Source organism: Bactrocera tryoni, chromosome 3 (assembly GCF_016617805.1).
Source record: "Bactrocera tryoni isolate S06 chromosome 3, CSIRO_BtryS06_freeze2, whole genome shotgun sequence".
Classification (NCBI taxonomy): Eukaryota; Metazoa; Arthropoda; class Insecta; order Diptera; family Tephritidae; genus Bactrocera; species Bactrocera tryoni.
Window position 1 is genome coordinate 17,898,980 of NC_052501.1, and position 14,494 is coordinate 17,913,473.

Here is a 14,494-nt window from a genome sequence, read left to right on the forward strand (position 1 = left end):
TTACATGGGTTTAAACATGGTGTAAAAAACTGACTTTTCCAACAATTTTTTTCTCTTATAAAAAATGATTTATTTTATAAGAATTTTTCATTGCCACAAAAAATACATTAACAAAGAAATTCTGAAATTTTTGGGAAAAAATATTTAAACCCTGCCATTGCAAGGCCATTTCCGATGACCCCTAAGAAAACTATGCGGCCGCGTTGGTAGAATAACTCCTTACAGGATCATCTAAAGTGAAAAAATTCGCCTTTTAGTTAAAACCTTAACTTAGCACTTGGACGAAGGAAGAAACTGAATTGTATTTTTGGCAGACATTTTTACAAAAAAAAACTAAAATTTCGCGACATTTATTTTTTGAATAGTTGTAAGCGAAAAAACAATCCTTCGTCCAAGTCTTTGAGAATTGTATCTCAAAGACCTGTGTAAAATTTCTTGAAGATCGGTTGCTTAGTTCTCGAGAAACTTTTGCCAACCGACTTCAAAAGTGCAGTTTCGAGAAAAACGCGTTCAAAGACGGCGCACTTAGCCTAACTAGCCTCTAGTGCGCAAGTTCTCACGGCTGTATCTACGAAACTATTACTCGGATCAACTTGAAAATTTAGAACAATATTCTAGAGGTGTTGTAGAATTTAATAAGATAATAAAAAAAACGATTTTTTGAAACTCATAAACCCATGTAACCCCTCAAAGAAAGAAGCCGAACACTATTGAGAATGCGTCAGAGGACATGATAACGCCACTTAACTAGTAGCTATTAATATTGTTTGTTCGATTCTCTTTCTTAGCCAGGCCTTGGCGAATGGAAGACAGCTATTTAATAAGAGATTTTTACACTATTATTATTGAATAAAATAAAATATTTTAATTTTATTAAAAAAAAAAGAAAAATTTATAAATAGTAAATTTCAATTTTATTTTTTCCCATAGGATCAACTTTTGGATTCACTCGGTGATAATTAAATTGTTGCCCTGCTGCATATTAACCGTTATCAGCTTCATATTAGTACGAGTGCTATGTGAGGCGTCTAAGCGAAAGCAAAAGCTGAAGGACTACAATAATCCCAATAAAACTGGCAACGCCAACGGTGGCAGCAGCTGTGCCGGAGAAGTTCCTTTAACGGAGCAGCGGCACACACAACGGTGCGTATGAGTAATATTCTTTTTTAAATTTTAGAAAATTTTTAATTATCATCATACATACAATGATCTGCCAAAAACAGAAATTTCTAAAATTTAAAAAAGAACCGATCTTCATGAAATAATTATATTAAAAGAAAAATAGCAGTTATAATCAAAAGGTAGCAAAAAAAGCAAAAACATTATACAGTCAGTATTTCCATTTTTTTTTTAATTTGTTATTATTTTTTAGTTTTAATTTATTAATTTATATTATTAATTTATAATTAAATTTTAAATTACTAATTTATATTAAACCACACTAACCAAAACTATGCAGAAAGTTAAAAAAGTAATAATTATAATCTGATTGCGATCTACTAAAGCTCGCCGTTTTCAGTTAATCTTATACGAAATTCAACAATTATCAGCAAGTTTCGCTTGAACCGTTAACGCCATTTTGAAATTCCCGCAATTCATAATTCAGAAGTAGTAACCTCGTTCAGTGAATACAAGCTAATCACAAAAAGTGCCGTGAAATTTTCATTAAAAAAAACTAGTTTCCAAGAAAATCAAAATCAAGCAATCGGATATGACTGCAGCTCGCCTGATTTTCGGTGGAAATATTTTGCTGTTTGCAAGCCTTGAAATTTCTTTCCAATTTCTATGAAAGTGCGTTTTGTTACATTCAATGAAGGTGCACTTGAGAATATGAAATTATTTAATAAGAATTATGCTGGCAATCGTGCAATTTTTTGTTCAAAAACTAAAACCGAGTTTACATATAAAATAAGTTAATTTTGCAAAACTTGCAGCATGTGTAGCAAATTACTGAAGTTCGAAAGTATGTATGTACATATCGTCACCTAAAATGCAAAACAACATTTTGAAATGCAACAAAGCTCCTAATCCGCTGTTGATTTGAAATAGCTACTTATAAAATATATGGATCATATGAGAGAAGAATGCCAACGCTTATTTTTGCAGTTTTGGAGCGCAATTCCCTAGATAGAGGGACAGTTTAAACACCATATTCATAAACCCGCTTATCGTCACCACTAATGATGCGCTTGATGAATGTAGAATTCTCAGTAACATTGCCAACCAACTCTTTTGCGCCCTTTCCTCGACGTCAATTTATAGAAAGGATTCAGGTCTTTTAATACGAGCCCACACGCTTGAATCTCTAGCTGTGTTCGTGATAAAGCATACTCTTTAAACACACAACTACTCAACGATTCCGTAGCCGTAATTTTACTAGAAACACTAAATTTCAAGCAACCTCGCTGTTCATGACAAGACTCGGCACAGAAATGTTCGAGTCAACAGCTGTCAAACAAACAAGAACTGACATAGGGAGATCAAACTTCACACCAACATAAAGAGGTGACACCAATCTAGGAAAAAAATAGTATTAATTGGGTTCGCGCTGGCTTTAAAGGAGCCATCCCAGTTAAATTTCAATAAGAAGGTATTAAAATTCAAACCGATTTCGAACCTTTTTAATCCTAGAGCAAGATATTTTTGGAAGTCACTGCTATAGCCGAATCAAGTACTTATCAAAACCCCACAAATACATTATAAAATCACTTAAAACTGTTAAACGGGCTCGAGTTATTCATCACTCCCGTCCAACGAATTATGAGGCTTAAGCTGGCTTGGTCATGTCGTCCGAATGGATGAAAACATTTCAGCTCTAAGAGTATTCGACGCAGTAGCCGCCGGGGAAAGAAGAAGATATCCACTCCACTGAAAAGACCAGGTTGAGAAAAGAAAACTTCTATAGGCACTTGCTTTAAGCAAACTTAGTCCCAACAAAACAAGGAAGAAGTTTCTATTCGAAAGATGTGAGAACGAAATTTAACATTCAGAAGCTCTGATATCCTAATTGACGTTCTTTTGGTCAAACAATATCAAACCGAGGACGATGACGAGTTGCCCTTTTGAGAAAAACACAATTTCGGCTTGGTTCTGAAGCCCTTTAAATTTCCACTTATCTAGACTTGTCCCAGACGTATCCAATGAAGTAACAACAAGAGTACAACGAATCTAACACCCTTCGGACTATTGACCGAATTTATCGAAATTTTTCGTTTTCTGCACCTTTTCTACCTTTACAAATCTCTCCTAGACCTAGCCCACGAAGTACCGTACGCAACGAATCTGACAGCCCTCGAACTATGGACCACATTTATCGAGATTATTCGTTTCCTGCAACATTCCTACCTTTACAGACCCCCAGACCCCAATTAACTTATCCTACGACGTGCGAGATGCAGCGATTCTAACACCTCTTGGACTAAGGACCGATTTTTTTCTGTTGCCAGCGACGAGACGAATCTTCGTAAGATTGAAGACTGTATCTTTGCCGTTGGATCTGTTAGTATTGAATAGTTATATGAATATACCGGGGAACTGCTCGACATTTTACGAAATACATACAAGTACAGCTGTTGACAGCTAATTAGAAACGCTCCCTTTTTTGTAGGTGGCTGATGAGTATAATGATAAAAAATTTTAATATACCGTTATTTATTTTCCTAAAAGTCTTGCTACTCTATTCATTACTAAATTCACTTTGTTTTGTAGTTGTGCAGTTGAAGTTCTGTTAATTTTTTCCCAAATATTAAACGCGTTACGATGTAGAAGGTGAATTAAGTGCGACAGCTAATTAGAAACAGTTGTTTAAAGAATTAAAATTCCTCAAGGTGTTAATTTTTATTAATAATAATTTCTGGTAAGAGTATGTCTCAAAGTGGCGGTTTAAAATATATTAAAATGTATTATTCAAGTCTTTTAACGAGTAAAAGCTGCAGCTGTACACCTGCCCTACTTGGTTACATTTTTGACCTTTGTCAGTCTGGAAAGGCATACAAACAAATTTCGAATCAGGTCAAATGCTAAAAAATTGTTTTCAATGCCCTTAAACATATACAGAATTCTAAAACTATTTTCAATATTGCACGCAAAGAAAAAACCTGAAAAACTTCAACAGAAATAGACCGCAGATTTACTCCCGAAGGAACCCAAAAAAAGAGTTCCACTGACATTCTACATAAAATTCAAGACGAATATTATGCCCAAATATCCAAGAAAACAATTACCCGGCATTTAATCGAATTTGGATTTCACCGTAGGGCAGCACGCAGGAAACCACTTCTGTCTAAATTTCGTAGACTTTTCCATCTCTTATTGATCTTGGACAATAAATCAATGGCAGTATGTTGTTTGGAACGATGTAACCAAAATAAATCGCATAGATCCTGATGGTCGAAGGTATGTTTAGCGACCACTCTATCAAGAATTTGATCCTTGCTATTCTTCACACGTAATGAAGCATGGTGGAGGATCAATCATGGCGTGGGAATTTTTTTCCTGGAATGGTGTAGGTTCGCTCCATATGATTGATGGAGTTTTAAATAAAGAGAAATACGTCGACATCCTAAAAAATGTCATTCGTCCATGGACTAAGGACAATTTGCCTGTTATATGGAAATTTCAACAAAATAACAATCCAAAGCACACGGCAAGGTCAACACAAAAGTTTTTTGTTGAAAATTCCATGAATGCTTTGGAGTGGTCTGAAGGGAACACATCTGTGTTGATATCAAAAAAGCTGTAGGTATCAAAAATATCACAAATATGGATGTCCTTTTTGATGAAATTAGGACGGCATGGCAAGCAACACTAGTGGTGCGCTGTCAACAGAGTCTTATAAGTCAATTCGCAGTGGATATGAAGCAGTATTAAAGTAAAAAGGTTAAGCAACGAAATACTAACTGAAACTAAGCAATATTTTTTGCTGATAAAAAATTTTCGTTTCTAATTACTAGTCGCACTCAAATCGTTGATGCCACACATTTTTGTTGAAATCTTAAAAAAATAACGGATTTTTAATTAAAATTTTTACTATTAGAGCCAAAGTTTAACGTAAGTTTCAATAAAATGAGTGAAAAAACGGTAACAATAAGTGATTTATTCGAAAATAATTTCACTTACTTCAAAATATGTCGCGTTTCTAATTAGCTGTCAACAGCTGTATATATTAATATTAAAAAATGATGTTCTCAATTGAAATACTAAATTATGTTATAACTAATATATTGGAATAAGTTAAAGAAACGATATTTCACAAATTACTTTAACTTACTTTCGTACACTCCACAGTCCCCCGAAATGTGATCGTCGCACTGATCGCACCACCATGCTGCTGGTCGCCGTACTCATACTCTTCCTGGTCACCGAATTCCCGCAAGGCATACTGGGTCTGCTGTCTGGTGTGTTGGAGAAATGTTTCTTCTTCGTTTGCTATCCACCATTCGGTGAAATGATGGATCTGCTGGCGCTCATCAATGCCGCCGTCGGCTTCGTACTTTACGGACTGATGTCAAAACAATTCCGTACAACATTCAAATCGTTGTTTTTCAAAAAGAATTTCGGCAGCATGGAGATGACACGATTGACGCGGGTCACCACGACGTGTGTTTGACTCCGGTGTGGAGGGTCACCTTAACTGCTTTAAATGCTGCAAACGCTGCAAGGACTGTGTCGATTGTTAAGCGGCTTACAACATACATACAGACAAACATATGTATGTGGGGATTAAAAACTATGCGGCTTTGTCGACGACGGACTCTAATGCGTGTTCGGTATAAGCATGCGTACATGAAATTTGTATACGTGTGTGCGTGTGCTTATTTGTATATATGTATATGTCAGCAAGATCATGTATATATATGTACTTAGTGCGCATTAGCGGTTACCTAACAATTCGTAATTTTAGTTCGCAACGAATTTACAGTTATGTGCAATATAATATGCATATGTATTTATGTACATAAGTAGCTGCATATATGTATTGTAGAACAGTAGCAGTTTGTATTGTTAGCGCAGTGCTCAGCACTTTTGTATTTATGTATTTTTTACAGCAAATCGCTAGAGTCAAGGTGTTCCTCCTGTTGGAAGAAAATGTTAATTCAACAGTTAGTTAGCTAAGTGCATATGTAAGTACAATTTAAATGTGTGTGAGTGTTGGTTTATGGGGTGTTTTATTCGCTCCTTAATTGAGACTGTCTGTTAATGGTTGATGCAAGTTAAATGTGTTTTTATATTTTAGCTTGTTAATTTTTATAGTGAATTAAGCTAGATTTTTTATAGATTCACTAATTTAATGTTAATAATTAAGATGACGTAAGTGTTAATGTACTGCTTTATACGAGAAATTCTTCATTAAAAAATATGAAGTATTATGAAAATAAATAAATAAATTGATTGAAATTAAAAATTTTGCCAAGCACAGCATTTGAAACATGCAAAATAACCGTTAATTAATAAATTTGTGAACTAAATAGTTATACCTATATTTATATTGGTGTGGCTATTATTACCAAAATTAATTTCTTTTTACAAACGGCCGCTGAAGTTTCAATTTTCGCCCTAAAAACCGCATCCAACGCAAACAAGCTCTTTATTTTCAATGTAGAAACATGCCTAACTCATGCAGCCAGGGATATTTGATTAAGCGCAAAACAAAAAAATTTAATACAAATTTTGAAATTTTTCCTATTAAACACAAAGTGTAGCTAAGAAGAAGAACGATATTCTAAATAAACACATTTTTTTGTACTTCCAACGGTACACTTGTTGATCATCGTCTCGTCTTAGTGAAGCCTTTATAACTGTGAAAAGTCAGTATGTAAAGCGGGTTTCTCAACCTAAGCTATTTTCTTCTTTTCTTTGGGAGTGATTTTTAAGTGGCGGGTGCCCAGCGCACAACTCTTAGATCGCCTTCAAACAGACATTCAGGATACTTGCTCTAAGTCTGGAAGTTGTGAGCTACTTGAGCCATATCTAAAAGAACCGTCTCCCGCCTTCAAGTGAATGGCGCTCAGAGATTCTTCTTAACTTGCGTGTACTTCTACACATGGCTCGATTTCCTCCTGTATTTTCGGCTGTAACCGCGAAAGCGGTGTCTACGCCAATAAGGAAGAAGAAGTACGTAGAGAGATTTGATGCTTTGGGTATAAAAATAATAAGTTTTTGGAAATTTTTTCAACTTAAAATTTCTATACATGAGCCAAGGAAAAGCGCTAACTGCGTTGGAAATTGAAAGAATTAACTTTTTAATGAATAAGACATGTTGAATCGGCATATTGCACTCAAAATTGGCGGATCTGAGATAGTTGTTTGAAGTTAAAACAAAACACGTGATAAAAAGCTTAGCTTTCGTGTCAAAGCCCGAATTCGTAACGAAGCCATTAAAAACATGCAGGCTAACTAGTGCGCAAATAAAAGAAAAAAATATGTCTTGCGTTGGAGTAACGACATATTGCGTGGTTTCTCTTGAACCAGAAGAATAAAATGGAAGAAAACGTTCGGTTGATCAAGCTTGTCGAAGATAAAGCACAAAGAAAAGAGGTCGGCGTTGCTAAAAAAAAATATGAAGAAAAGTGGGAATACGCCATATTTTCGAACGAAAAGAAATTCAACCTTAATGGTGCTGATGGTTTGAGCTTCTCCTGGCAGGATTTCGACAAAAAACATGGCCAAAGAAAGAGGCGCAATGCTATGTGATGACTTTACATGCAATTATAAGCTGTCGCTGTGCTTCAATACTACAAAAACTAAATCCAAGAAATATATGAAATGCTATTTGTCATTATCGAAAACAATGTAGAAACAGACTACATTTTTCAGCAAGACAATGCCGTCATACATTGTCGAAGGCAGCAAAAAAGAGTGGTTTAAGGTCAAGAACAAAATTTATTGGTCTGTGACCCCCATTTAGTACAGATTGCAATGCCATCGAAAATTTATGGTCCATACTGGCTTCAAAGATATACCCGAGTTTTATGCAATTTAAAATAGTTTCCGAGCTTAAGCAACGAATAAAAGTATGTTAGATGGAAATTGAACTTGATGTCCTTAGAAAACTAGTAGAGACAATGCGCTATAAAAGGTGTAATTAATTATTAAACTACTGACTATTCACCAAAAAATACCTTTCCTCTTGTATTCCTTACACAAAGTCATATGTGTTTACTAAAATGTCCAAGTAGTTTGAAGTTAATACCCAAAATAAATTATTAAAAAATTTAGCGAAATAATTAAAAATATTTCTTCATTAGTGCTGGGTGCTTTAAAAAAAAATCCGTTGTAATAAATTTTTTTCTCCAAAACAAAAAAAAATACAACTTTTAAAAAATTATATTCAAATACAAAATCTTTTGCCTACCAAAAAGGTCGCGCTATTTTTCATAAAGGTATTTCTTTAAAAGTTTTACACCGTTAAAGTTGTATATGTACGAGATGTGTTCAAAAAGTATCGCGAATTTTGTGTTTTTTCAAAATTTATTTATTTATTCATGAATATCTATTTTGTCCCCTTCAAAGTAATCCCCATGAGATATTATACACTTGTGCCAACGGTTTTTCCAATCTTCGAAGCACTTCAAAAAATCATCAGAAAGCGATTTTTTTAAGGATTTTTTCGAGAGGGAAAGAAAAAAGTGATTAAAGCCAAATTTTTAGGATTTATAGTTATATATTTAAACATCATTCACAAATTTTTTGGAAACGAAATTTTTGATATTCTGCCTTTAGGAATCAATTGCCCGATGCAACTCGCATGCTCATTTGTCGGACGGCGGGCAGGATGCAGGTCGCAATTTCTATCGAAAACAAAAAATTCAAAGAGATTCATATTTTTTAATAATTTATCTCCTAGTTAAACTAAAAAAATTCCAAAAAAGTGTAAAATTTTATAAATTTTTTCAAAATTAAAAAAAAGTGGTTTTTGACCAAAAAGTATTACTTTATGTTGTTTAAAAATATTTTCAAACTTGACTTTTCTTAGTTTTTTATTAGTTTAAATAGAAGATAATTTAATGCCAAGGAAAATAAACTTTGCCCCAACTCCATACGACTTTTAGTTTTTTTTTCTATCCTGCCCGCCAATTAAGAAAAATCGTAAAAATGAAAAACCGAGAAATCGCGCGTCAAAGTTTTCGCTTTCTGCCCAATCGCTCATATGTCTGCTAGACGCTCGGTCACTATTTCCCTTCTAGCTTCGAAAATATTTCGAATTCCCATCTAAAACTTTGGGGACATGTTCTTAGACTTTTTTCAAAGAGATTTAAGCATAAAAAAAATAATCGATTTTTTGTAGCTTCTTAAGCAGGCTCCTCCTAAATGCAGTACACCATGTCGTATGAGCAACACAGAAAGCATAAATGAATGTATGAATGCTCAATACATTTGATGTGTAACTTTTACTGCGTTTAATTTTTAAAGAAATGCTTTTTTGAAAAAATTATCCAAACCTTTTTTATATAGCGGAAATTTTAGAAGTAGAATATATATATTTTAAAGTTGAAGATTTATTTTTTTAATGCAAAATAGTATGAAAAATCCTACGATATATACCTGGAAAAAAGAATATGATTTTGATACAGTTTAAATTTCAAATAAAGATCTTGTTTGCGTTGGTTGCTTCTTCATTTTACAGCAAAAACTGAAATTTCAGTGGGCATCTGGATAAACAAATGAACTTGGGCAATAATGGACACCGTAATATACATACATATTAATATAAGCTTTTGAGCTAGTGAAATTCATCAATACGAAGTGCCATTCATTTAAAAATGAGAAAACAAAAATCATATTTGTATACATAAAAAGTATTTGTAACTATATACTAAATAATATATATTATATATGTATATATTAGTTTATTAAACAAAAAATGATAAGCTCAAATAATTTTACGAAAAAAGATTAACGATAAAAATATTGATATGTGTAAGTAATTATAATAATTAAATCATATATATATATATATATAATAATTAATTAATATGTAGTTATATAAAATAATTGAAAGATAGTTGTATAAAAATGCAAAGAATCTTTATTCATTTATAAAATGTTAATAGGTAGCTTTTAAGCTTGTAAAATAAACACAATAATAACTAACTAATCGGTTTTGTAATAAAAGCCGCGAGTACTAAACCTGTATATGCAGTTCTGTGCTATGTAGCTTATAGATAATCCATATTTGAATTTCAAAAATTATAAAAACCTCTATTAAATAACATTACATAAATACGAAAAGTTTATATAAATGAGTAAATATTTTCATACATAAAAAAAATAAAAATAATTAATAATAAATTGGTATAAAAATTGAAAAATAATATCTGAACTCTGCTGGTTTAGCAGCTTAAGCAAAAAATTTATTCAAAACTTAAAGGAAATAAAATTTTTAAGTACTTTTTATTGTGTAAAAACTTTTTTTGCATTTAAAAGCCGAAAATATTAAAAGTGCAGTTATTTTTCGAAATTCGCTCTACACTTTAACTTTTTAATACGCAAATACGTTGTGAAAACGTATCAACAATGCAGAGGCGGTTCAACTCCTATACTAAAACCAAAGGCCACTAACGCTAAAAGGGCTGATAACTTTCCCTTATTATTTTTAAATAAACATTTGAGCTATTTCACTATTTCCTATTGATAAAAAAAAAACTATGTCTCTTGAGAACCAAAGAGATATTAAATTTCTACGCTTAATAAAATAAGTAAGACTTTGTTCAGAATTTTAAAATTCTTAATTTATTCTTCAAAAGCTTTGTCATCCCCCACAAAGTAATCTCATTTGACCCAATATACTTGTGCCAAAGTATTTTCCAATCTTCGAAATAGTTGTTAAATTTCCGGAATACCCTTCAATGCGTTTATTAACTCAAAATGGTTTTCCCGGAGCGGTCGTTTGAGTTTGCAGAATAACCAGAAGTCAAACGGAGCTGTCAGGCGAATACAGTGGTTGCGGCTGGATATTGGTTGCACAATTGGTGAAAAACTCACGAAGAATCAATGCAGTTTGCGTCGGTGCATTACCGTGGTGCAAAAAACAAAATTTTTCGGACCATACTTCCTTCTTCTTTTTACGAATAGCTTCGCGCAAACGAGGCATAAGACACAAATAGTAATCCTTGTTGACAGTTTGGCCGGTCGAAAGGATTTCGCAGTGCACCACACCCCGATAATCGAATAAACTGACAACCCAACCTTGGTTTTTGACGTGGTTTTCTCAGCTTCGGATCACCTTTGTCACGGTATTCGGCCGATTGGTCATCTGTTTCCCGTTCGTAACTATAGATCAAAGGCTCATCGCCAGTAATAATACGTTTCATGACATTCTGGTAGCGCAAAGACGTTAACGCGACTTTGTTTTTTGAAAAAATCGAGTTACCAATTGGTTTATTTTATTGAACTAACTGTTAGTCATCAGTTGCTGTTGATGGCCGTTCTCTACGTGCTTCGCCGTCAGCTCGTTCTCGACCCTCTTTGAATAATTTGTTCCAATCAAAAACACTTGCTGACGACAAAGAATTATCACCGAATACCGTTTTCAACATTCTGAATGTTTCTGCTCCAGAATTTTGATTCCGCACATAAAATTTAGTGGAATTTCTTTGTTGAACAATTTTACTCATCGTACAAATCGCCAGATGCACTTTATGTACCTCAGAAAGATAAACGTATATCAAACACTAACACAGATGTCACTGACAATCGTATCAACCACGAAAACAAATATTTCGCCGAATGGGTTTTCGCGCGAATTTTGTATTAAAAAGTCTTACTATTTTCTGCCCACGTGGTGTATCCTTAAAATTTTACAACATTACCTTCAGTAAATTTTTTCTAACTATCAAAAATCTAAAAAAAAATCAGTAAATTCATTCAAGATTTTTCTTTTGAATCTACGATAGTATTATGTGAATGCTTTCCAGGCTCTAACCTGCAATTAGCTTAAACCGCCCCTGCATGTGACAAAACTTGAGCCAACAATATGGAGTCTTTTGATTTTTTACACAAATACTTCAAATAAAATTACGAAAATATTCACTTGAATTACGAAAATGTATTTTAATTAAAAAGTAAACGAAACTAATTGCATTTTTTGCTTGAAGTAGTGTTTCACGGTTCACTACAGCAGTATCTAAGCAGACAACGATCATTTTAAGCGCGATAATAAGTAATGTATGTATGTATATATGTAAATATATATAAGGCATATAAGTACGAATACATAGTTGTCAGCCTCTGAATGTTTGTAATGAAATAACACTTAAAAAGTCTAATTAGAAATTTTAGGCATCTTAACGCATACACAAAAACCCATCCAGCGCAGCATACGCCTTCTTAGTGAGCCCCATAGAAGTGTATTTTGCAGTTGGATATTCAGTAAACACTTGAATTACACATAAGTACCTACAATAAATCTTAAAATGAGACTAAACATATATTTATTTATATATATAGTATGTACACATTAGGACCAATTAACGAAAATTTGGCAGGCAGGTGTACATATGGGTGTATGCCAGGCAGTCACTTCCAATTTATTAGATACAACAAAAAGATAAAAAATATAATAGCTGTTCTTGTTGTATTTGTAAGTACATAATAATAATTGTTAATGGTTGTGGGAGAATTTTTACTTTTAAATACAATACACTGTTCAATTGGTAATTAGCGCCTATTAGTGAATATTTCGGTTTCAAAACAATTTGTTTATATGAATTTGTTAAAAAAGTAAAAAATTTCATTGATATTAAAGTAATCGTATAATAATATTTATATTGCACATTGGCAGACATATTTTTCTAATAAAAATTTAATAAAAATTTAAAACATGTTATATGTAAATAATGAGGAGCTATTAAAATATGATCATTAATGATAATGCTTTCAATTTTTCATCATTAACGAACTTTTCCGATCAAAGAACAGTATAAAATTAAGTATTACTCGTATAGGAAAAATTCACGTTAATCAAAAATGATTATTTTTTTCAATTACCTTCAATTACCATTGATTACTATTTGTATTAATTTAAAATATATTATTATGATTGTCGAATAAAAGGTCCTGTAATCAAAAATTATGATTACTTTTTAATTACTTTCAATTAGAATTGATTACTATCAAAATTAATTTAAAACATAATATTGTGATTGTCGAAAAAAAGTCCGGTAATCCAAAATTATGAGTATTTTTTAATTACTTTCAATTACAATTGATTATTATTTATATTTATATAAAATATATTATTATGATTCTGTAAAAAAATTCCGATAATCAAAAATTATGATTACTTTTTAATTACTTTCAATCACAATTGATTACTATTTATATATAAATAATAATTATGTTTGTCGAATTTAAAAAATTAGGATTGTTTATCCTAACATAAAGTTTGCATTTCTAAGTGATAGTAATTAAGAGTACTCTAAAAGTAATGGAAAACTAATTTAATTATTTTCTTATTGTTTATATATTATTTCAATATTAATTATTTCTTTAATTATTTCTTAAATTATTTCTAATAATAATTAATTATGGAAGTCAAGTAATTGCTTTTAATTACCAATCGAAATTTAAATTTAACAGCTCCTAAATAACTATTAATTTGTACATTAAAGTTTGTAGGCATAAGTAAAAAAAGAAAAGTGTAAAAAGTATAATGCACCCACATAATGCATTTGTGTGCATTTTGTATGATAAAAATTAATAATCGCGATTAATATTTTGAAAAAATTAATGTTTGAAAATAAAAATGAATTACGACTATGTACAGTATATGTATATATACAAAGGAGTGTTTTTCTTTTGTGGCAAATTAAGTAATAGAGCCTAGCCTTTAAAAACTAAATAGTTTTCCCTTAACTGGTTTTTGAGAAACTTCGCCATTGAGGCAACCGAGAAAAAACAAATGAAGGAAAGGAAATTCCTTGTAAAAAGTATTTTTCACTGAATTATTTTAAATCTTAATAAATGCAAAAATCTAAAATTAGAGGAATACTCTATAGACAGCTGGTAATATTACCCAGCTTACAGCAAAGGTCAACCAAGAGTCAAGCAATGATACCGCCGTTCGTAAAGAACCACAAGAAAATTTCGGTTATTGATATAGTAAATATTATTCTAAATTTGAAACTTAGCGTACATGTTTACATTTTTCGCAGAATCCCTAATCCTAACCACTATCATTGCTGCCAATTGCGCATACATTTTTAGAAAAAACAATGGATTTATTTCTGCTCCTGATTCGAAGAAATGATTTGCTTCCATTTGGCAACCGTTTACTTGGAAACGGTATATGAAATGACTTTTCTGTGTTTTGTTGACTTCGAGCTAAAGTGAAGGGTAACTAAGCTGATTTATTTTTAATCTTTCGAAGAATCAACCATTGTATCACTTGTAAAATAAAAGTAAGTAATTTTCAGCATTATTTTAGATTGCTTTAAGTGAAGTACGTATGTATACCTCACTAAAAGCTACAACGCGTGTTTGGTTTCACGGAAGA

General features: G+C 32.1%; 2 protein-coding genes across 2 annotated transcripts in view; one reads left to right on the forward strand and one right to left on the reverse strand.

Moving 5' to 3' along the window:
• Positions 1-5,758, forward strand: part of LOC120771270 (G-protein coupled receptor dmsr-1) — an 81,069-nt gene extending 75,311 nt beyond the window's left edge. The window contains exons 6-7 of the mRNA XM_040099193.1: positions 931-1,143; positions 5,287-5,758. Coding sequence (XP_039955127.1) covers positions 931-1,143; positions 5,287-5,608 — 535 coding nt within the window. The 3' untranslated portion in view covers positions 5,609-5,758. The remainder of the gene's footprint in view (positions 1-930; positions 1,144-5,286) is intronic.
• The window catches only part of LOC120771268 (Bardet-Biedl syndrome 4 protein homolog), a 50,543-nt gene continuing 41,806 nt past the window's right edge, over positions 5,758-14,494 (reverse strand). Inside the window, exon 11 of the mRNA XM_040099189.1 lies at positions 5,758-6,074. Within this exon, the coding sequence (XP_039955123.1) occupies positions 6,042-6,074 (33 nt within the window). The 3' untranslated portion in view covers positions 5,758-6,041. The remainder of the gene's footprint in view (positions 6,075-14,494) is intronic.